Here is a 22,516-nt window from a genome sequence, read left to right as displayed (position 1 = left end):
GTCAACCTAAAGCAAAGTTTTTCGATCACTAGTGTACCATGCCCAGGACCACCCATGCATACCTGATTTAGGGATAAGGCTTCCCCCCTACTCTTACTCTAAATCTCTAACGCCTGAAAGAGCAGCAGTAGGTACTAATTTTTACATCTTTAGTATTGATGTGGTCTGGGGACTCTAACTCGACACCTCCCCAACTGAAAACCACTGAACCATATCTGCGGGTTATTAGGAAACCCTAACTCCTACTCTTTTCTTTTATCCAGCCTATTAATTTTTTAAGGATTTGGCCTATTATTATTTCACTGCTACAACTTTTTTTTAGGTACAAAGATAAACAAATATAAAAAAAGATTATTAGACAAAGATATTTAGATAGGTAGATAACCAAACATGTATAACTATAAGAGAGCTGGATAGAAAGATAGACAGGGGGGGTATTGAACTCAACCCCTCCCACTCTATACCCATGAAAGTCAGACCCCTTTCAGCACCTTAATTGGTTGGGTGAGGGGTGTTGAATGACCCCCTCTATTATCTCAACTCCCATTAGAGATAGAGGGCTAAACACTTTTGTGCATGTACCCAGTTTGATACAAATATTTCTGACTATAACTGATTTAAAGTCATAATTTGCTTCTCTTACCAACCTTTGTCTTTAGGTCCTTTCTTTTAGACCTGCCCATTGTTTCTTTACTTGTTTCTTTACTCTTTAAAACTAATTATTAGTAGTTGACCTTGTTAGAGGTAATTAAGGAGGTAATCTGATATCTGTGTTTGTCCTGTTTGATTACACTTTACCAATAAAATTCTCATTAAAATGACACTCAACCTCTATGCAAGTCTTAGGAATAGGGAAAAATGAACATGAATCAATACCAAATATTCATTTATTATTATAACATTTGATTTATTTAGGTTAGAGATAAGAAAATAGTGCATATACAATATATTTCTATTGGTAACATAAATTGATAAAAACCAATAAACAATTAGCATTTTTTTATCCATAACTTCTGCAATATACACCAGCAGCTGAAATAGTAAAACTACTATCAAATATAAACAAATAAGTAAAATATCATTTAATTTAAGATTACATTAAAAAGCTAGTATGCAGATAAATGTGTGGTCAATAAAATTTATTTAATAAATAGTTATCATTTTATGATAATGATGTTATTCTATACATGATTTTACAGAATAGCTCATGAATAGTCCTAATCCACCATATCATCAGTTTTGAGGCCATAACAGAAAAAACTCATTCCAACAATAAAACTAAACCCTTTTGAAGTTTTGCTTCTATTCTACTTACTTTGACTAGTATATCTGCATGAGGTAGATGGAACCCTTGACATGGGACAGTCAAGTATGTTTGTCTCAGTTCCTAAAAAAGCATTTGAATTTTTTTTATCAGGATTCAAACATTTCTTACATGATTATCAGTTTAATGAATGATAAATCTGATTTAATCTGGATTTCACATCATCTTCCCTCAATTGAATAGAAACCTATTTAAAAAAGGTTTCACCAACCATTAGATTTTAAAGATTAAAGTACTAAAATGTCCAATATAAGGTATAATCTAAATAACATTTGGGGGGCAAATAAAAAGTTTTTATTATTACTTAGCATTGCCCACCAATGACAGCTAAAAATTATGTATAGGTTTTGTAATTTTTTTCCAAATTAAATTTGTTGAGGGTTTCTTTCATGCCAAGATAAGTTGTGAACATGACACATTATAATAATAGTTATGCATTTACAATATGATATTGTCTCAATAATGATTCATATAAAATAAGTAGTTGGAAATTGATGAAATATACCTGTACAGTCCACATTACTTGCATAAAAGTTTATCCCATCTACAGATCCATAGCCATAGTAACCACTGAACAAGTTATAAAAATTGTGTAAGAGAAAGGTATGTTTTAATTATACACAATATGATACAAGAAAGATTCCACTTTATGAAGACAAAAGTACAAAACAATTAATACTGGACAAGTTAGGGTGAAATTATTTCACTTACATAAGAGAAAAGATAAGCAAAATAATAAGTCAATGATTATAATTTTAATTGTTGTGAAAAATTTTCTGTATTACAATGATATACATAATTTTTCAGTATGGCTGAGAACCAGTTCTAATCCAGCGGATATTAATTTGATTTGAAGCCATACTTGAAATAAAATTAAATATGTTGTACATCATATATTTTAGCTGTTTCAAACACTTTACCTTTTCAGAGATCCACTAACATATCCCATTTGTTTACAGAAGACATTTGCAGTTTGTCTAAATTCAAATTTTTAATACAAAACATTACAACTTCAAAATTTAGTTAAATATTAGTTAAAAATAAAATAAGGCAAAACCATTTTGGGACATCAATATCCAAAAATTTGGCAACCTCAAAACTTTTTTAATGAGACAGCAAAACATACTTTCCCCATCCTACATCACAAAATCCTTGAAATTTTCTGAGCTCATAGTTCCATATTCCAATACTTCCTCTGTACCATTTATTGTAAGGGCCACCATAGATCAATATCACCTCATCTTAAATAGTAAACATGTTATAGTTAAAGTATTTTACTTATAAACTATTATTTCTAAACTAAATGAACTCCTTAATTATTACAATGTTTCTAGTATCTTACTTGTACAAGAATAAGATCCTTTTGTATTCCAACATCCTGGTTTCTCTGCTGTTGGACAACTTGTCAATGCATCTGGGATTTAATTGTACGTAATATCATAATATTTATTTACAAATCTTTAATAAAATGAAAATTATGTTAACTTAATTTAATTAAACCAAATACTAATCTATATTGATATTCATTAATGAAATACTTTTGAAAACTAATTCCAGATTTTGAGTCTAAGACAGAGTGTAAGATAGGAAGAAAGACTACATTCCTGCATGCATGAATTAGTTACTGAGGTTACAGACAAATTAAACAAATCATATATATTCAATAAACTTATTATATATTCTTATATTCAATAGACTTCGATGACTCACCATCAAAAACACACTCATCAATATCAACACAAGTTGATCCAGATTTATAATATCCTGGATCACAAACACATTGATAACCTAAGAAAATTCAAGTGTTATATTTATGAACAATTTTTTTTGATGCAAATAAATATACAAAATAACAAATATGATTAGTTCACATACAAATTTTTTTCTGTAATTAAAAATTTACACCATCACTTAATTAAAAGTTTTATAAATTAATATTCATAATCTTTTTACTTACCACCTGGATAGTTAACACATTTCAACACATAACCACAATAAATGTAATCTAAATTTTTAAGAAATAGCATTTTATAACAATTTTTTTTTTTAAATTGTAAACCCAAATAACAATGCAATAAAAAAATATACATTCTGCTTGCAAAATTTATCACTTACAGTATCTACATTCATTGGAGTCGCTACAACCCTGGTTACCATACCACATAGTATAACCAGACTTGCAGGAGCATTCATAACTTCCTATCAGGTTTGTACATATTGCATTTTGTCTAAAAAATTTTATTCTTAAAATATAGTTTTACAATGAAAAATTTAAAAGATTTGCTCTATAAGTTTTGTATTGTGTAATTCTTGTATTTATATCAACTTTTACCCACAGTATGCTTGTCCACTGGAAGTTTTACATTCATCCACATCTTCACAATAGTTTTTAGTGTCTGTCCACCTTAAACCAAGAAAAATTGCTTAATTTCACTTTTCTTTTACACTATTGTAATCCTATAGTATAAAGTGATAAGGTTTTTTTGTCAGAAGCAAAGGATCTCAGAAAACACTGCTCAGAATTGGGGGTACTTTATAGCAAAGCTCTGGAGTGGTTTTCTTGCACTTCCCTAGAGGCTAGGGGCAATTTGTAAATTTATATAAAAACTCACTTGCAATAATAGCCAGTCTTACAGTCTGCATCAAATAAACATCCTTTTTCATTATGCCCACACCGATTATACCTGAAAGTGTTACAAAAATTAATATTTGATTATAAACAAAATGTATCATATTATTCATTCCAAATCAAAATTATGTTTAAGTAAACTTACCTGCTATTACATGGTCTGTAACAGCAAGAATCATTAGATCCAAAATATTTTGAATTCATTGGATGAGATGACCTGAATATTTTTATTTTAACTTGTTTTCTATTGTTGAATTCATTATAATTTATATAAAATGAAAAAAAGAAATCAACTCACGAAGGAAAAATGGTACTGTTGGTACAAGTGGCAAATCCACATGTTGTTGATGGCTAAAGATTAAATTTGATTATTTAATTGTAAAATTATATGCCAAAAAACAGAGTCCATTTGACATGGATGGATTACTTCAAAAATGATAGTTCAATGAAGCCTGTATTATTATTCATGTATTATCTTCATAATAAAAATTTTTAAAAGTTAGGAACTTACAGAACAATCTTCATCAAACTTACAAGTTCCTCCACCTTCTTGACAAATGTTATCAGGCCTACATAAATAATGAAGTTGATACAGATAAGTATATTCACATAATGGCAATTTTAGGAAGTTATGCATTATGCATTGTAGATTTTCTTAATCAAAAAATTATTAATGAAAGATTGGCTTTGTTAAACCATTTTATATTTTAAATTACCTGAATAATCCTTAAAAATTTTAATAACTTTGGGCTTTAGTAATAATATAAATAACCTGCAAACTCTTTCACAACAATCATCTTCCGCATCCCAATGACCCTCTTCTGTATGATATCTACAACAATAAAAGTTCATGAAAAATAGAATTTCAGACATGAGTCTTTGAATTATACCCTTTTTTTTTGGCTTGGGTAATAATTTAAATACACATATCAGACAACTAAAGTATATTTTGTGATCAATCAAGTCCTTTGTTGTAAATTTAAAAGTATTTCTTCTTTACAAGGGTAAAGATATTCTTAAAGCTAAAATTTATGGCATGCTTTAATTAGCACCAAAACTAAAACACAGACCAGGTAAAACAAATTTACCTTGATGTAGAGATAAATTACTTACCTACCTAACCTATCACATTCCTGACAATGAGCTGATGCACTACATGTTAGGCCATATTCGCAGATTGAGATATATTACTTACTTGAGACAGTTATTATTGCCACAAACTAAATTGTTTGCACAATCATTGTCATTGTCACAATCACCATCCTCCTCTAAACATCCACCTCCAGAATATTGTCTATATAAGAAGTAATGAATAAATCAAATAAGAATTAACAGGATTATTAAATTAAGTATACCATTTTTTAATACAAATCCTATTCTATAAAAAAAATTAAGTTTCTTATTTGTTTCCTGAAATCTTGCTTGGCTCTCTTTATCTTATTAAAGCTTAGTAAAGGCCTTTGGATTGGTTTGAATGTAAGATTCAAACTTAAGACATGGGATGGTTTAAACCTACTTGTATACAGCAATTTTGTCAAATTGTTCCAAATTTAAATTTAAAGACAATAATATAATAAAAGTCTTACTTGTCACAACAGCTGTTTGTTCCACTAGAATTAAGTTTTAAATTATTTTATCAATTTAAAAATTTTCTGTTTTTTTATAATTTTAAATCATATTATAAAAGAATCTATAAAAGTTTTGGCAATGTTGCATCTATAAGAATCTATAAAATTTTTGGCCTATTACTAAATTTTACATACTCAAACAAAGTATTAACCTGCACTTATTGTAGATAGATTTGAAAGCACTAACTTTCACATAGATTTTAAATTTATCACTTTCTTCAACTAAAATTATAAAATCAGAACTTTTTAAAGTTTCTTTACAATTAAAAACAAATTACTTTTAACGATAATTATTCACATATTTGGATTATAGTCAAATAAAAAAAAATCCTCTATTTGATTGGGTTAAAACATTTTCTATTCTTTAATTAGAAGGAAATTTGTACTTAATTAGTGCAGATTACTATTTTCTCCCTAACACTCTAGTCTAGATAATTTGGCAGATTACTAAACATCTGTATCACCTGGAGTTTGCAACATTGATATTTTACCAATCTTGCATACATTATCTAAAAATAAAAAAAAATTAAATCCCTAAATTTTCAATCAAGAAAATTACCCAGCTTTAGCACCCGAATTATTATGGTATTTTTTCATTCTTTTATTCATTTAAAAATTTATATCTAAAAAAACGCGGGCTAGAGCTAACTAAACAACAAGAACACACTTTTTTTGTAAAATTTATAATAAAGTGCTATAGTATCAAACATTTTCAAATCATTTACCTGTTTTATTGTAGTGGAATACATTACAACTAGAGTTTGCATGTGTACAATGTTTTCCACAGTGTAAAATACTTCTTGCTGTTCTATTGGAATATACTGACTGCATTTTATTTAAAAATACAATTCAAATGTATGTTAAATTTACTTTTGAAAATTGTATTGAGAAATAACAATATTGCCAGCAGATGTATACTTTCACATTTTTCATTTAATATATTCTTTTTTGGTCAAGAGGATAGTTAAAAAATTTTTAGGTTAGAGTTTTTTTTAAGATAATTGCATGTCTCTAACAATTGTTAGCCCTCCAATTGTAATTCACATCCAAAAACCCAAATTTGTAATTGTGTATTCTAAAAGTAGTTTTTAAATGTTTAAAAGATAAATATTGTATTTTCCCTTTTGAAAAGATGTTGCAGTTATGTTTGTTGTCTTTTTGAACACTTCATTCCTATGAAATACAGCATCTGTTTTTAAAAAAGTACATTTTCAAAGGAGTATTAGTAGTTATTTGCTCTTGTTTAAACTGACCATATTTCTCTTTCAAATGTTGTCTTTCATATACTTATATGTGTAGGTAAATCCAGAGAAATTTACTGAGGGAGGGAGTGAACATTGGACTGTAAATTAATTTTACACAAGTTTTATTTTACTTCACAAAGGAGACTTTTATTAAATTTTGTTTGGTTGGTAAAAACTGGCAGTATCTATAATTTTCTAACATTAATTTCTAATGTACATAAGGGATGTTTTATTGATTAACATTGAAGGGGTGTACATCAACTTATCATCAATTGTCTTAACCATTGATGTATCACAAAACAAGTTTATTTAAGTTTTAAAAGAAGAAGAAAATCAAAATTATTTGGAGGGGAGTCAACTGTCAACTCTTTTTAATTTTGCAGGAGTAATTTTTTCTAGAGACTATTTCTTTTGGGATGGTGGTGGTACTGGACCAAAAATATTTATAAACTTTTCCAGGACCTATGAGAAGCTACATTGTAAAGCAAAACAATATTAGGTACAGACACTCACAGATCCTATTATATTATTTTATTATAAGGATTTACCCTAAAACAGTCTGGAAAATGGTCAGAAAGACCAAAACCATACAGATTCTATAAACCTCCCCTCCCATTGCTCAACCTTTGACTTACTGATATCTTTATACTTAAAAATGACAACCTTAATGAAAAAAACAAGAATAAAAAATGCCATTAGTTTTTACATTAAAATACATTATTAGATTGAGTGCAATTCTATTTTTAAAAAACACAACAACAAACAGTATAAATATGTTATGAACGTCTAGCAATAAAAATATACAATAGTTAATTGAATGAAACATATTAGTTAAAAACCTTTTTTTTAGAGTTTAGAAAAACTCATTACAAAAAATTCAACTCTGAATTAGAATTCCATCATTTGAAAGTCTTTTTCTTAAGTACATACATTGTAACCGTTTAAAGGAATAAGTAAATTGATGAACATACCCAATACAGATATAAAAAAAATATTATCCCTTCTGTAGATCATAATGGTTGGTTGAAAAGTTTGAACACTACTAGATAGAAACTAACCAATCACAATTCAGGGAAAGTGTCCAATGTGATGCTTAAAAACTTTGGGTACCAGTGTAATTTACTGTCCACACTCCCACCAAGTTTCAACTATAGAGTATCTCTGCTCCTAACAACAATCATTACTTCTTTACATTATCAATATATCAAATAGAATTGTACTTCACAATTTTCATGGATACAGGGATAAACAACCAAATTTCTATCTGTTTGTGTGTCTATATTTTAGCAGCTTAAGATCATAGTTCTTTATATTTACTACTAGTGGCTTTGCCCCTAGCCTCTAGGGGCTTTGCCCCAAGAGGTGATTTTTAAAAAAATTAAGTATTTCTGGTGCTGCCATTTATTGTGAAGTAACTGCCTAAAATTTTTTTTTGGGGGGGGGGGTTGTGGGTGTCCCACCCCCAAAGAAAATAGCGTAAAACCACCAGACGGACAGACAGACAGACAGACAGACAGACAGACAGACAGACAGACAGACAGACAGACAGACAGACAGACAAACAGACAAACAGACAGACAGACAGACAGACAGACAGACAGACAGACAGACGGACAGACGGACGGACGGACAGACAGACAGACAGACACCGTTCTACTTTGTATTATAAATAATAAATTGCGTCATATATTACAAATTAACAATGATATACAATTAAACTGACTAAATTACCAATGGCAGACCAGTATACATTTTAATTGACCTATGATAGGCAAGTATGTCGTCATTTTTTATATGACTTTTAAAAGCTTCCTTGAGATCTCAATAACCACTTGACCAATGTGGTTTTTCTTTTCAGTGAAGTATCTTGTAGGCCAAGGGAAGGTTATTTGGGGGGGAGGGTACCTCCACCATCTTAGGAGAAAATAATGCCCCTAAATTAATTTTTAAAAATTTAGAATGAATGATCATGTAGCCGCTTCTGTGTGATAAAGTGTCCAATTATGATTTTGGTAGCTACCAAATACAGAAGTTAAAGGGTAATAATTTTTTTTAACACCAGTGTACTAGCCCTGACAAAATGTAAAGATTAATGGAAAAAAAGCATGAATAAATAAACAAACTTGTCATTACAAAATTATTAAGTGATAAAATATACAAATGACCAATACACATAATAAATTACCAATGGCAGGCCAGTATACATTTTAATTAACCAATGATAGGCCATTATGACGTCAGTTTTTATAGAGACTTTAAAAAGCTTCCTTAAGATCTCAATAAACACTTGACCAGTATAATTTTTTTTCAGTGAAGTATATTGTAAGTTTAGGGAAGGTTCTTAACTTTTTTTTTTGGGAGGGGGGTACCTCCACCCTATCAAGAGAAAAGTACGCCCCTCCCCATTTTTTTTTATAAAATTGAAAATTAAGGGTCAAGTAGCCGCTTGTTTGTGTCCAATTCTGATTTTAGTTGGGTTTTATATTTTTTACCACCATTACACTATCCCTGACTGACAACATGTAAAAATTAATGGAAAAAATGCATGAATAAATATACAAAATTTGATAAAATATACAAAAGAGTTAAAAAAAATGCATTAATAATTGAACCAATTTTATTGTCCGAAAATCCATTAACAATTGACCAAAATTGTTTTCCTAAAGTCATAAAATGGACACCAAAGTTAGGTATGTCCAAACGCAGCAAAGCTATAAATCCTTATAAAATCTTATAAGCTCTTTTAACCTTTACTTACGTTTTTACATTTTTATTTTTGGTTAATTTGTGTTTTTTAGTATAATGCCTTTTGTTTGGCTCACTGAATCCACCCCAAAACTTCTTCTCTCAAATACCTCTAGAGGCATCTAGTGACGTATCCGCTTTTGTATAGTTAAGAAAGGTTGGTAAGATAAAAAAAAAACAAGGTTAATGTACAGGCAAAAGGAAAGAAGCTATATTTAAGAGAGGTTGCGATACTAGAGAATGATTGATATTTTATTCAAATAAGACATTGCTATCCTTTTTATATAAAGTAGTAAGGATTTTTTGGCGGCTGAAACTTAAGATCTCTATAACTACTTAGCTAATTAGGTTCTCTTTTCTAATTTTAAGTAAGCTTCAAATAGGTTCTGTGGTGGTTTTGGCTATTTAATTTTAAGACTAAGTTTTGGGATGGTTTATAGCAGTTAATTAGCAGACGAATGGAAAAACCAATGTTGAAGAGAGGGGGGGGGGGCGATGAACTCTTTATTACACTAGTCCCAAAAGTTTTACTAAAACGTTTTCCTATTCGTTGGCTTAACAACTTTGGGGACTTTGATTGGTTTATTCATTAATTTAAGTATTAACCAATTATTTTAATTACTAGAAGGGGTAATTGTTTGTATCATCATTGGGGATGTACATCATTTTATCGGCAATTGCCTTATCCCTATAGATCTCTGAGCAAATGATTAATATTTCATACAAATTATGTTGAAGAAGTTATAAAAAGGAGGATAATTAATTATTTACATAAGCAGAACAATAATGACAGCAAATAATGGAAGGGAGAAGACAATAGAGGATAAATTGACGTACATTGTACACCCCCAAATATGATTATGAAAAATAATTTACTCCCTGAGTAAACTTTGGAGAACAGTATAATTCATAATGATTTGTATATTATAGAAGAAGTCTGGACTTTGGTTTTCATTGTTTTATTTTGTACTAGCGGCTACGTCCCTAGAGGCTTCTATGTGTACTTAAAGTGTGTTATTAAGGGGGGGGGGGTAAATCGACCCTCCCCTTTAAGAGAAGAAGAAGGGAGGTTGGTGGTACCCTCCTTCAATACATTCCTACATTACTACTTATGTTATCTATTTAGATAGATAAAATTAGAAAAAGTTGTATTCCTTTACAGATCTAGTTTTTTCAATCTTATTTTTTTTGTAGGTAAGATGGAGAGCTGTGACTTCATGACTTTTTAAGTTTAGTAATTATACGTCGGCAAGAGTTGATTTTATTAGGATATCTGGTCTGTGTCGGTCGTGGTGTCCGGTCAAAGTTGGTTGGGTAGCACCAAAATTAGAAAAAAATTCTAAATAAATCTTAATTTCTACATTATGACTTTTGTGTATAAGGTAGAAACCTAACTTTTTTTTGGTGAATACTTATATATCAATTACCTTCTAAGAAAAGTGGTGTTATGACCGTTTGACCGCTCCCTGACCGACTTTATGACCGATTTTTGTCCGGCTTTTACTACAGACATATAAACAAAACTTTCACAGCCCGAGGCAATTTGTCTGCTTGTCTTTCTTATACTTTCCTAATATAGAGTCTGATTAGAATGTCGTCTTTGTTCTTAGAATCATGTTTATTATTATATTCTATTGGAATAACAGATCTATGGTATATTTGTGTATACAGATATTAATCCCCCCCCCCCCAATTTCCAAGGACCTTTTTCGCCTGCTAGCAAATTGTTTTCTGTTACTTGGCTGTGTTAATATTCCCGTTAACATTGGTTGATTTTCAAAGACAAAACTGAGAGTCAGCACAAGGTCATTGCGATAGGATACACATGTAGGACTTGATTATTGAGATGCTTATCGCTTATCACTTTGTACCTTGTTGTAATATGAATCAGTATTCCAAAATTCAGATGAAAAAAAAATTTACATCACAAAAAAATGTTTAGAAATAAACATATTTTCAAGGGACCTCCGGACTTTCTGGCTTTCTAAATTGTACCTTACGGACTATCAGACAGACAGACAAAAAGTAATTATATGTAGAGTAGCCTCACTATTAACTAGTACTAGCCTGTTTAACAAACAAGGATAACAACATCCATAAAAGGGAAGCTTTGAAACATTAGGACAAACGAACATTAACACTTGTCAGAGTGTCAGAACTGAATAATTAGAATATAAATGTATAAAAGTCGAAACAAAATTGTATATAAATTTGTTTGAAATAAGGACATACTTACATTTTTAAGACTTGATTTAAGATGCTTTTGCTAATAACATTGTACTTTGTTTTCCTAGGAATCAGTAAACCAAAAATCAGATAAATTGGATAATTTTATCACATAAAAATTAGTATGAAATGGACGTACAGACATTCTGGTAGATTGTAGAGTATATAGAGATTATAGAGTTGCAACGCTTTCTTAATCATACCTAACTATTACAGGATTCACCATGCAAGTTTGGAGTTGATAGAACAATTCTAACCTTTTAAAATTAACTGAAAAACTGTGACGTACGGACGGACGAACGGACCCTAATTATAGAAAAGCATTGCTTGAAAAAGATAAAATGTGTGATTATGTTTCTTTTAAAATATGCTTTATTACGCGAATATTTTGTATTGTAATAGACTCTTCGCAGAGAGAGAGAGGGGACAATGGGCTGTTTATAATTTTAGTCCCCGAAGTTTCATATAAACATTTTCTTAGCTTATCAACTTTGGGGTCTGCCTGAAATTATGATTGGTTGGTTCATTGAGTCGAGTCTTCAAACGTTTCAACCACTAATTGTGATCTATGGAAGGGGTAATTTTATGAATTATCATTGGGGATGTACATCAACTTTTCGGCCATTATCTTATCCCTTTAAATCCCTGGCCTCGTCAAGAAAAGACCCCCCCCCTTCCCATGCTTTAAAAAAAATGAAAATAAAGAGAGTGGAGTGGCTTTTAATTAATTTAGATGAAAGTTATATTGGGTACAGGATAGCCCCGCATAGTAAAGGTAAAGTTCCCGCAAGTTTATGCATTAAGAAGAAAAAAATAATTTATTAAAAATCCCCAAAGTTGTTAAGGCAACAAATAAGAAAATTTTATTATAAAACTTTGGGGACTTGTGTAAAAAAAACAGCCCATTGTCCCCTACAGAATGAGTACTTTTTTCATTAGCATTGGGGATTTATCGCCAATTTTCTTAACCCTTAACATTAATACTCTGATTTTAAATTTCTTTATTTGTGGAAAACTTCATTTTTTACTTTGGAGGTTACATGATTTAAAATTATTTTTTAAAAAGTTTTTTAGTATGGCGATGAAATCAAATAATATCTGTTGGATTAACACCGGTTCTAAGCCATACTGTAAAATCATCTATCATTTTATATTACAATTACAGAGAATTTTCTATTTATGATAAAACAAATCCTAATACCAACTATGAAGCCTGGTCCTTCGGCCCCTTGTGGCTAAAAAAACTCAAATTATTCGTATAATTTTTAGTTTTACTAACCTTGGAAAGTTGTCTATGATATGACACAAAAATTTTTTACATTCTTCTCTTTTTAATAACAAGGATGACAACATCCATAAGAGTGAAGCTCTGAAACGATATGACAGACGAACATTAACTTTTTTTGAGTGTCAGAACTGAATATACAAAATATGAAAATATAAGGTTTGACAAAATTATACCAACGTAAATTTGTTGCAAAACTTCTTAAATACAGAATTATGTTTAAGGACATACTGCCATATTGTATTCTTGATTATAGAGATACTTAGCCCATAATATTGTACTTTATTGCAATAGGAATCAGTAATCAAAAATCAGATTAATCGGATGTTTTTATTACATAACAAGGATGACAACATCCATAAAAGCGAAGCACTGCAACGGTAGGACAAACGGACATTAACACCTGTATAGTGTCTGAACTGAATAATCAGAATATAAAAGTATAAGAGTCGACGCAAAATTGTATGTAAATTGTTGAAAAACTGCTTGATACAGGATAATGTTTATGGACATACTTACATTTTTAGGACTTGATTATAGAGTTGCTTCGCTTATAATATTGTTCTTTGTTGTCACAGGAATCAATATACCAAAAATCAGATCAAACGGATAATTAGTTCACATAAAAATTTGCTTTTAAAAAAGTAGAAAAATCAACATGTTTAAAATGGACGGACGGACATTCTGGTAATGATTATTGAGTTGCTACGCTTTCAAAATCGTACCTAACTACTACAGGAATCATCATGCAAAGTTTGAAATCGATAGGACAATTCTAACAAGCCTAAATTAACGAATAAAAGCTATCTATCTCGGACGGACGGACGTACGGACGGACGTACGGACGGACGTACAGACCGACCCTAATTATAGGACAAACGGACATTAACACCTGTATAGTGTCTGAACTGAATAATCAGAATATAAAAGTATAAGAGTCGACGCAAAATTGTATGTAAATTGTTGAAAAACTGCTTGATACAGGATAATGTTTATGGACATACTTACATTTTTAGGACTTGATTATAGAGTTGCTTCGCTTATAATATTGTTCTTTGTTGTCACAGGAATCAATATACCAAAAATCAGATCAAACGGATAATTAGTTCACATAAAAATTTGCTTTTAAAAAAGTAGAAAAATTAACATGTTTAAAATGAACGTACGGACATTCTGGTAATGATTATAGAGTTGCTACGCTTTCTAAATCATACTTAACTATTACAGGAATCACCATGCAAAGTTTGAAATCAATAGGACAATTCTAACATGCCTAAATTAACGAATAAAAGCTAACTATCTTGGACGGACATACGGATGGACCAACTTTAATTATAGAAAAGCTTCGCTTTTAAAAAGAGAATGGCAAATATATGTGTGTGGTGTGTATCTGTGTGTGTGTGAGGTGTGTATGTGTGTGAGTGTTGTGTATATGTGTGGGTGTGTGGTTATACAATTGTGTGTGTGTGAGATGATTTGTTTGTAATTACAAAAATAAAAAATTGTGTAAATTACAAATTTTAATTTTTTTTTGTGCAGAGAAAATCTATTTGAATGTAGCATAACAAATAACACATCTGCACATTTTTAAGAAGATGTTAAATGGTTTAGAATTGGGGAATGTCCTTCTTTACCATAAACCATCATTAAAGGTTTGTTTCATTGCAATACCAACACAAGAGATTATGTTCAAATGGGTTTTCAGAAAAGGACTAGGAATTTCAGCATTCAATAAAATCATATGAAGATTTCTATTAAAATCCAATTGTTTTGATATATCAAGTGATTTGGTGTCAATTACTTCTGTCTTAATTCTTTTCAAATTGTATACTGTTTCCATTACTTAATTAATCTACCACAATTCGAAGAACAAAGTTAAAATAGTCCAGGTATGTAAGGAAAAAATAAAAAGGTAAACTAATTACTTTTGACTTTTCTTAAACATTTCTCTGATTTTATTTACCTATCTAGATCTAGGATGTAGGGTAAGAAGTATTTGTAGGTGCTAATTAAGATATCTGAAATGTTCTGTTTGTCAGAAAATTGTGAGTATATGTAAGTTAACTTTCTGACAAAGGTTTACAAATGGAAAGTGGGGAGAGAAAACTTGTTCATTCAAACCAACCCTTATTCCAAGCAATATTCATGCCCTAGTATAGTGACTTGATACAAAAAAGCATCACATAAATAAAAAAAAAATATCATCACAAATACACATCATCTTTAAAAATAAAATCTATAGCATATCAACTTTATTCAAAATAAAATATCAACATATTATATAAATGAAAGAGTTACATTTTACATTTGTTTTAAATCTATTTATAAACTTTTTTTGCATATATGATTAATATCTTAAAGCAAAGACGACATTTGGATCATTCTCTAAAAAGAAATTGAATAAATATATTTGATTAGAAATTTACCCAAGAAGCAGACAGGTTTTGCCTTAGGCAGTGAAACTAAAAAAAACTTTCACCCAGTCTAGTATGCTGTATGCCTGCTTAGGCCTAAGTGAAAGTGAGTATGTTGCTGTTAATAGTATGTTTTACATTGTTACATAAAATATTAAATTTTATCATATACTAATGAGCTCAGCCTCCTTTTTTCTATATGAAAGTATGTTTTTGGATAAAAATTAACCCTTACAGATTGGGCCCCAATTCCCGACTTAATAAATTGGCTCCTTTATCTCAGCTCCTGTTACAGATAAAGGGTGAGCAAAAAAAAATGCGTACCTTTTTAAAATTAAAATTGCGCGGCTTGTGTTAATAGTAGAAACATGTTATGCATATCGTTAGAACCGCTATGAAGTCTATTTTTAGGAAATATAAAAACGATTCCTCTGCTACGTATAGTTAGGAAGCTACGTGTTAAAATGTCCCAACTGATGTAAAACTTGACTTGCGAGTAAAGTTTAAATTATAACTAAAAATTAGAGAAGATATTTTGCAAAAAGAGATGCCTACATTTTTTAAATTCAAATTGCGCAGCTTGTGTTAATAGTAGAAAAATGTTATGCATACCATTAGAACTGCTATGAACTGTATTTTTTGGAAATATAAGAACGGTTCCTGTGCTACGCATATCTTAGGAGCCAGATTGTAAATTGTCCCAAAATTTACTCGTAGGTCAAGTTTTAAGTCAGTTGGAACATTTTAACACATAGCTCCTAAACTATGCGTAGCACAGGAATCGTTTTTATATTTCCTAAAAATAGACTTCATAGCGGTTCTAACAATATGCATAACATTTTTCTACTATTAACACAAGCCGCACAATTTAAATTTTATAAAGGTATGCATTTTTTTTTGCTCACCCTTTAGAGACGTAGTTTGTACTTTTTCTAGCCATAGTGGTCAGACTGCTCATTAGCTGCTTTTTAGTGGTCACCCGCTTAATATTCAAACAGCTGTAGAGCAGCCAATGTTAAAGCTAGGATAACCAAATTTTAGGACATAAAGGACACTTTATAACAACAGTGGTAAAACAGCAGTTGGCGGCGCCAATTAATATTTTATCTGTTTCTTACCACAAAAAAAGAATAGATAAAAAATTTGGCTGATCTAGAGCTGTTTTGAAAATTGGCAGCTGGCAGCTTACAAACAGGAAAATTTCAGGTAGGAATTTGAAAAAAGGCCATAAAATAGGTAAGGGAGTGGTCAACTGGTCAATCCGTCATATCACTACTTTTGTCAGATGTTCAAAGATATCTAAGTATTGAACAAAAAAATTTTAGGTCTCTACCTTATACACAAAAGTCATAATGAAGAAATTAAGATTTATTTAGAATTTTTCTAATTTTGGTGCTGCCTAACTGACTTTGACCGGACATCACGATCGCCACAGACCAGATATCCTTATAAAATTAACTCTTGTTGACATATAATTACTAAACTTTAAAAGTCATGAAGTCACAGCTCTCTATCTGTAAGGGTTAATTTTCTGCAGATGAAAATAAAAATAAAATTTACACGCCAGTTAATTTTTTGGTAAAGTAGTAATTTCTTTGAAAAAGAAGTAAATTTCATAAATTGTTGTGTGGGGAAATATTTCTTGTTTAGTGGTTTAGGGATGTCCCATTCCCCAAGGAATTAAAACCATTACAGAACAAGTAGGTATATTTATTACAGAGTAAAGCCCAGTATGTTTACCATTTACCAAGATCTTAAGCTTCAGAAGGACAGACAGACTTGCAAACATTGTTCTACTTTCTATAAAGAATAGTGTCTCTGCCCCTAGCCTCTAGGGGCTTTGCTTACTTTTTGCTTTTTAAAAAAAATTATGGAGGAATATTTTTTTTTAGTTGGGTGGGAAGTTCGTGGGTGTCAAATCTCCCAAGAAAATAGCATTTTTTGAAGGGGTTTGGTCCCAATGTGTGATGAGGGTTTTACCATCCCATTTATTTGTTTTTGCTTGCATAAGAAAAGAAATTATGTGGGGAAGTTTTTTTAAATTTTATGAATGAAAAAAAAGGGGTGTACTAATTTTATTATTAGCTTTAAAAAAATTGGGGGGGATATTCATTGTTTTTCTGGAGTTAGGGGTGTCCCTAACCCCCAAGAAAATAGCTTAAAACCACAACAGAACCAGTATTTAAAAATTCCTGAATAGTTGAGTCCAATCAGACAGCAGACATACATTATTCTACTTAATATTATACCTATGTGAAGATTCTCTTAAATGGAAAATTCAATCATTAAAGTATTTCTGAGATCTGATGCTTCAGACCTTAGGTTGCTCTATTTTTTCATAATTTTGGGTTAAATTATTTGTCTTTGTCTGAGAGACAAATGAATAGATAGACAAATATAAAGGATTACAGATATTATATTGTAAGATCTTAAATTTGAAACCTTACATTTTTAATTCTGTCAGGTAATTATTGAAAATGGTTTAATCAAAACTTTGAACATAAATATATCCTAACACAGGCATAAAAAATATAAGTTCATATATACCTTTAGAATCAGAAAAATATTACGAATACATTTTAAGTAAAATTGAAAAAAAGTAAACAAAAATTTAGAAAATGTTATACAGACATCACTTATTTCACCCCCTCTTTACACCCTTTCCATTTTTACTCTCACAACAAGGATTTAAGATGTTTCCTTTATTGTAGTTTATTCATTATTTTGTAAACTTTTAATTTAAATTTTGCTTAGAATGGATTTGTAATATTTTTCTCATTCTAAAAGTATATGTAAACACCTATTTCTTATGCCTGTGTAATGATATATTTAAGTTCAAATTTTTTATTCTTGTGGGTTCAAAAAAATTGATTTTTTCAATAATTACTCAACAGAATTAAAAAAAAGTATGGTGTCAAATCAAAGATCTTACTATTTTTGTTAATAATGGCAATTTTCTTCTTTTTTTTGTTGTGTTTTAGTACCTTAAAACTGACTTAATCTTTTTAAAGCCTTAAATTACTTTTTAAAAAATAGTCTACAAAAAAAAACAATTGCATATCTAAATTTTATGGAAAATTTTACATCTACTACTTACTGAAAACACCCACTAGCTATAAAAAATAAAAGTTAAGACACCTTCTTTGAGGTGTGAGGTGTGGAAAACTTTCAAATAATACCTAAAATTTCATTTTAAATAACTATAATGTTTTGTTATTGAAGCTGTAGGCTTCAAATTGGGTCTACTTGTGGCATTCTGTATGCAGTTAGAACAGTGTAATTAACTAATTCTGAATATTTGTTACAATTTTGGAATAATGAATTGAAATATAAATATTTTACAGAAATTAATTGAAAATGAGGAGGCGATATACTCTAACAGGAGAACAAAAGATCCAGGTATCTAATAATTTTATTACTATTGTTGTTTTTATATGTTTTGTGGTAGAGAGAAAAAGGATTATAAAGGAGATTGTCAATTTACATTCCATTCCAGTATCAAAAATTATTTTTTGTTACACTCTATAGATAATTTAAATAATGATTTCCTAGTGATCTGAAAATTATTCACAAAACCTTTATTTTTTTAAATTAATTATTTCAAAAGAAATTTACAATGTACTTATTCTAATTTAGGATTGTTGTAGAAGATTCTTTGTTGTAAAATCAAGACAAATTCCTAAACTCCTGTTTGCTGTCATTTTAATGACAAAAATTCAGGTGTGATAATTATTTCTTTACTTAAATAACAACTAGATGAAATAATTACAAAAAACATCAGAGGTCAAAAAGAGTTTTAGTATATGTATACATATATTTGGCAATACTTAATTCATTTTATTGACTACATAAATTAACCAAAACTCTTTTTTTTTTTGTCTAATGCCCTAGCCCTGTGACATTTTTCTATAAGAACTATTTCATTTTAGGAAACAAATGGAATAACTGTAGGCAATGGCAATGTCTTTACTGGTGATGTAAGAGAAAGCAAACCCCAGGGGAATGGAACACTCACTGCTGCTAATGGAGATAAGTATACTGGTTATTTTGAGGATGGCAAGATGTCTGGAGAATTATTAGTGGAATATAATAATGGGGATTTTTATAGAGGAGAGGTGAATGAAGCTGGAATTAGAGAAGGTAAAGGAGTCTATAACTTTGCTAACGGAAACAAATTTACTGGTTATTTTGAAGCTGGCAAGATGTCTGGAGAGTTTTTGGAAGAATATAATGATGGGGATTATTACATAGGAGATGTAGATGAAAATGGAATCAGAGAAGGTAAAGGAGTCTATAATTTTGCTAATGGAGAAAAATATACTGGTTATTTTAAAAATGGTAAAATGATTGGACGGTTTGTTGTGGAGTATCCTAGTGGAAATGTTTACACAGGAGATGTTAATGATTATGAGATGGTAAAGGAGTTTTCAATCTTGCAAATGGAAACAATTACACTGGTTATTTTGAAGGAGGTAAAATGAGAGGACAATTTTTGGTGGAATATGAAAATGGGGATGTTTACAGAGGACATGTAGATGAAGATGGATTTAAAATAGGGAAAGGAGTTTATAACTTTGCCAGTGGAAACAAATATGATGGGCAATGGAAAGATGGTGCCCTAGATGGCCATGGTGTGTATACATGGTCTAATGGAGACATATATGTAGGGGACTTTAAAGATGGTATCAGGCATGGCCAGGGAGTGTTTACCTGGTTTATTGGAACTAGATATGACGGGGAATGGAGGGGTGGTGTCAAACAAGGAAAGGGTGTGGAAACCTGGTCTAATGGAGACGTATTTGAGGGAGAATACAAACAAGACAAGAAAAATGGGTGGGGAAGATATATTTTTAAAACTAATAAGATTTGGGCAGAATATGATGGAGAAATGATTGATGATGATTTTACTGGTTATGGAAAAATGGTTTATAAAGATAAAAGTATTTACAATGGTCAATGGAGCAGTAGAAAAAGAGAAGGACAGGGATTATTGTTATGGCCTAATGGAACTTGTTTCTATGGACAAATTAAGAATGATGAAATTTATCATGGAATGACAATGACTTCAGATTTGGTCTTTACATATCCCCCACACAAAAATACAACTTATAATGGAAAAGGTTTTAAAGTTGTCAACTTTACTAATGGTGAAATTGAATGTTTTAATGAGGATGGTATCAAATCTTGTTTCAACAATCCTAATGACATAGACAACTTATTCTTTGGTAGCCCTGAACATTATTATTTGGGAGATACTGTAACAGTAACAAAAAGAAAGATAGCAAGAATTATTATGGATGGTTTTGGAGAACTAGGACATGTTGGAGGCTACTATATTGGGGAGATGAAGCAGGGATTGCAAACTGGTTTTGGTCTGAAAAGTGAACCATTATCAGCTACACTAATTGGAACCTTTGAGAATGGTATCCTAGAAGAGTTGGGAGCTTCTATTTCCTTCTTATCCAAACACAGAACTGTTTATATTGGAGGTTTCTGGAAGGGTAAGCCAGATGGTCCAGGTATTTTCATCTATCCTGATGGGGAGAAAGTTCTTGGATACTTCTTTGAAGGAAAACTGGATCAAACTGCAAATCCTATCTATCTTCATCCTGATGGAACTAGAGATAGCTTGGTTCCAACAAGTGGCTGATGTGAAGATTCTAAGTGCAACTGTTGTGAAAAGTATAAAGATGAAATATTATTATTATATGTATTAATTCAACTATTTACGAAGAATGATATATAAATTACCTACTTACATACAATGAGCTTTTTTTTATTTTCTTATTGCTTCCAATATTCTATTCTATTACTAACCCTGTAAACTAATTTTTACTATTAATTGTTTTTTTTTTGCTTTTTAGTTATGATTAAAATCCATTTTCATAAATTGCCGAATTTTCAACATAATATCTTATTTTTGTATCATTTCAATATTTATATATATATACTCAATTGTTTTGAAAATGGATTTTCTTGATTTGTCTATTATTAATTTCTGTTATCAAAGTTAATTTTACTACTTTTATCTCACACAAAATTGCAACAATTTTATATATTTCAGAATATTTACAATGACTGTACATATAGTTATATTAAAATGAAAATGATATTGAGATTTACAGTACATAAGTATGAGATATCTAAAATATTAAAGAAAAGGTAGGATTATTTTAATAAATATTGTAATAGACTTATAGCTTTAATTGTGCAGTAAAAAATTTAGGTTTCATTAATTGCATAAAATGTACAATAAATAAATTCAAAGACTATATATCTACATATATAAATATCTTTTTATCCATTCATATATAGATTCCCTATAAACTAGAGGATTTGTATTCAAAGGAGTATAAAATCAGGAAATAGCCTAAACCGATCCAGGGATCAAAGTGAAGTTTCTCTAAAATTGAAAATCAATCATAGATATTACTCTACAGACAATAAATACCTACTGCTTTATATAAAGGGTGAGCAAAAAAAAATGTGTAGATTTTTAAAATTCAAATTGCGCGGCTTGTGTTAATAGTAGAAAAATTATGCATACCATTAGAACCGATAAGAAGTCTATTTTTTGGAATTCCTTTGCTATAGTTCAGGAGCTACATGTTAAAATGTCCCAACTGACTTAAAACTTGATTTGCGAGTATATTAGTAAATATTAGACAATAATTCTTGCAAAAAGATGTGTGTTCATTTTTAAAATTCAAATTGCATGGCTTATTACTCTACAGACAATAAATACCTACTGCTTTATATAAAGGGTGAGCAAAAACAAAATGCGTAGATTTTTAAAATTCAAATTGCCTGGCTTGTGTTAATAGTAGAAAAATTTTACGCATACCCTTAGAACCGCTATGAACTGTGATTTTTAGAAATATAAAAAATGGTTCCTGTACTACAAATAATCTAGGAGCTAGGAGGTAAAATGTCCCAAAATTTACTCGCAAGTCAAGTTTTAAATCAGTTGGGACTTTTTAACATGTAGCTCTTGAACTATAGCAGAGGAATAGTTTTTATA

At 30.2% G+C, this 22,516-nt stretch overlaps 3 protein-coding genes and 1 long non-coding RNA gene across 4 annotated transcripts; 2 read left to right on the top strand and 2 right to left on the bottom strand.

Moving 5' to 3' along the window:
• Positions 1-1,315: 1,315 nt before the first annotated feature.
• LOC145312670 (uncharacterized) lies at positions 1,316-2,559 on the bottom strand. Its single transcript, XR_013877076.1, has 4 exons — positions 2,451-2,559; positions 2,245-2,301; positions 1,830-1,894; positions 1,316-1,387 (listed from the first exon to the last, which is right to left on the bottom strand). It is a non-coding gene; the product is annotated as an uncharacterized LOC145312670 (long non-coding RNA).
• A 1,893-nt stretch (positions 2,560-4,452) lies between these two features.
• Positions 4,453-6,061, bottom strand: LOC145312343 (uncharacterized). Its single transcript, XM_080151585.1, has 6 exons — positions 6,046-6,061; positions 5,734-5,803; positions 5,540-5,563; positions 5,149-5,247; positions 4,726-4,785; positions 4,453-4,522 (listed from the first exon to the last, which is right to left on the bottom strand). Exons 1-6 carry the CDS (start codon positions 6,059-6,061, stop codon positions 4,453-4,455), a joined length of 339 nt encoding a protein of 112 aa, XP_080007711.1.
• A 12,776-nt stretch (positions 6,062-18,837) lies between these two features.
• On the top strand, positions 18,838-19,976 carry LOC145312669 (uncharacterized). Its single transcript, XM_080151929.1, has 3 exons — positions 18,838-18,894; positions 19,132-19,215; positions 19,425-19,976. The coding sequence occupies exons 1-3, from the start codon at positions 18,853-18,855 to the stop codon at positions 19,974-19,976; spliced, it is 678 nt and encodes a 225-aa protein (XP_080008055.1). The 5' UTR covers positions 18,838-18,852.
• Positions 19,973-21,434, top strand: LOC145312668 (uncharacterized). The gene has a single exon (XM_080151928.1). The coding sequence runs from the start codon at positions 19,973-19,975 to the stop codon at positions 21,143-21,145; it is 1,173 nt and encodes a 390-aa protein (XP_080008054.1). The 3' UTR covers positions 21,146-21,434.
• Positions 21,435-22,516: the final 1,082 nt, after the last annotated feature.

The sequence above is a fragment of the Acartia tonsa genome, chromosome 2 (genome assembly GCF_053477335.1).
Source record: "Acartia tonsa isolate MP-2025a chromosome 2, ASM5347733v1, whole genome shotgun sequence".
In the NCBI taxonomy this organism is placed as follows: domain Eukaryota; kingdom Metazoa; phylum Arthropoda; class Copepoda; order Calanoida; family Acartiidae; genus Acartia; species Acartia tonsa.
Note: the sequence above shows the minus strand (reverse complement) of the source record. Positions and strands in the feature narration are given on the sequence as shown.

Bases quoted from the DNA above. Each gene is read 5' to 3' on its own strand.
- LOC145312343 (XM_080151585.1), bottom strand. The intron at 5,564-5,733 runs GTTAATACTTTG...ACTTAATTCTAG, and splicing joins TCTATCTACAATAAGTGCAG to TGGAACAAACAGCTGTTGTG. The intron at 5,248-5,539 runs GTAAGACTTTTA...CTTCTTATATAG, and splicing joins ACAAACAGCTGTTGTGACAA to ACAATATTCTGGAGGTGGAT.
- LOC145312668 (XM_080151928.1), top strand. From the start codon at position 19,973: ATGAGAGGACAATTTTTGGTGGAATATGAAAATGGGGATGTTTACAGA.
- LOC145312669 (XM_080151929.1), top strand. From the start codon at position 18,853: ATGAGGAGGCGATATACTCTAACAGGAGAACAAAAGATCCAG. The intron at 18,895-19,131 runs GTATCTAATAAT...ATTCTAATTTAG, and splicing joins CAGGAGAACAAAAGATCCAG to GATTGTTGTAGAAGATTCTT. The intron at 19,216-19,424 runs GTGTGATAATTA...ATTTCATTTTAG, and splicing joins TTTTAATGACAAAAATTCAG to GAAACAAATGGAATAACTGT.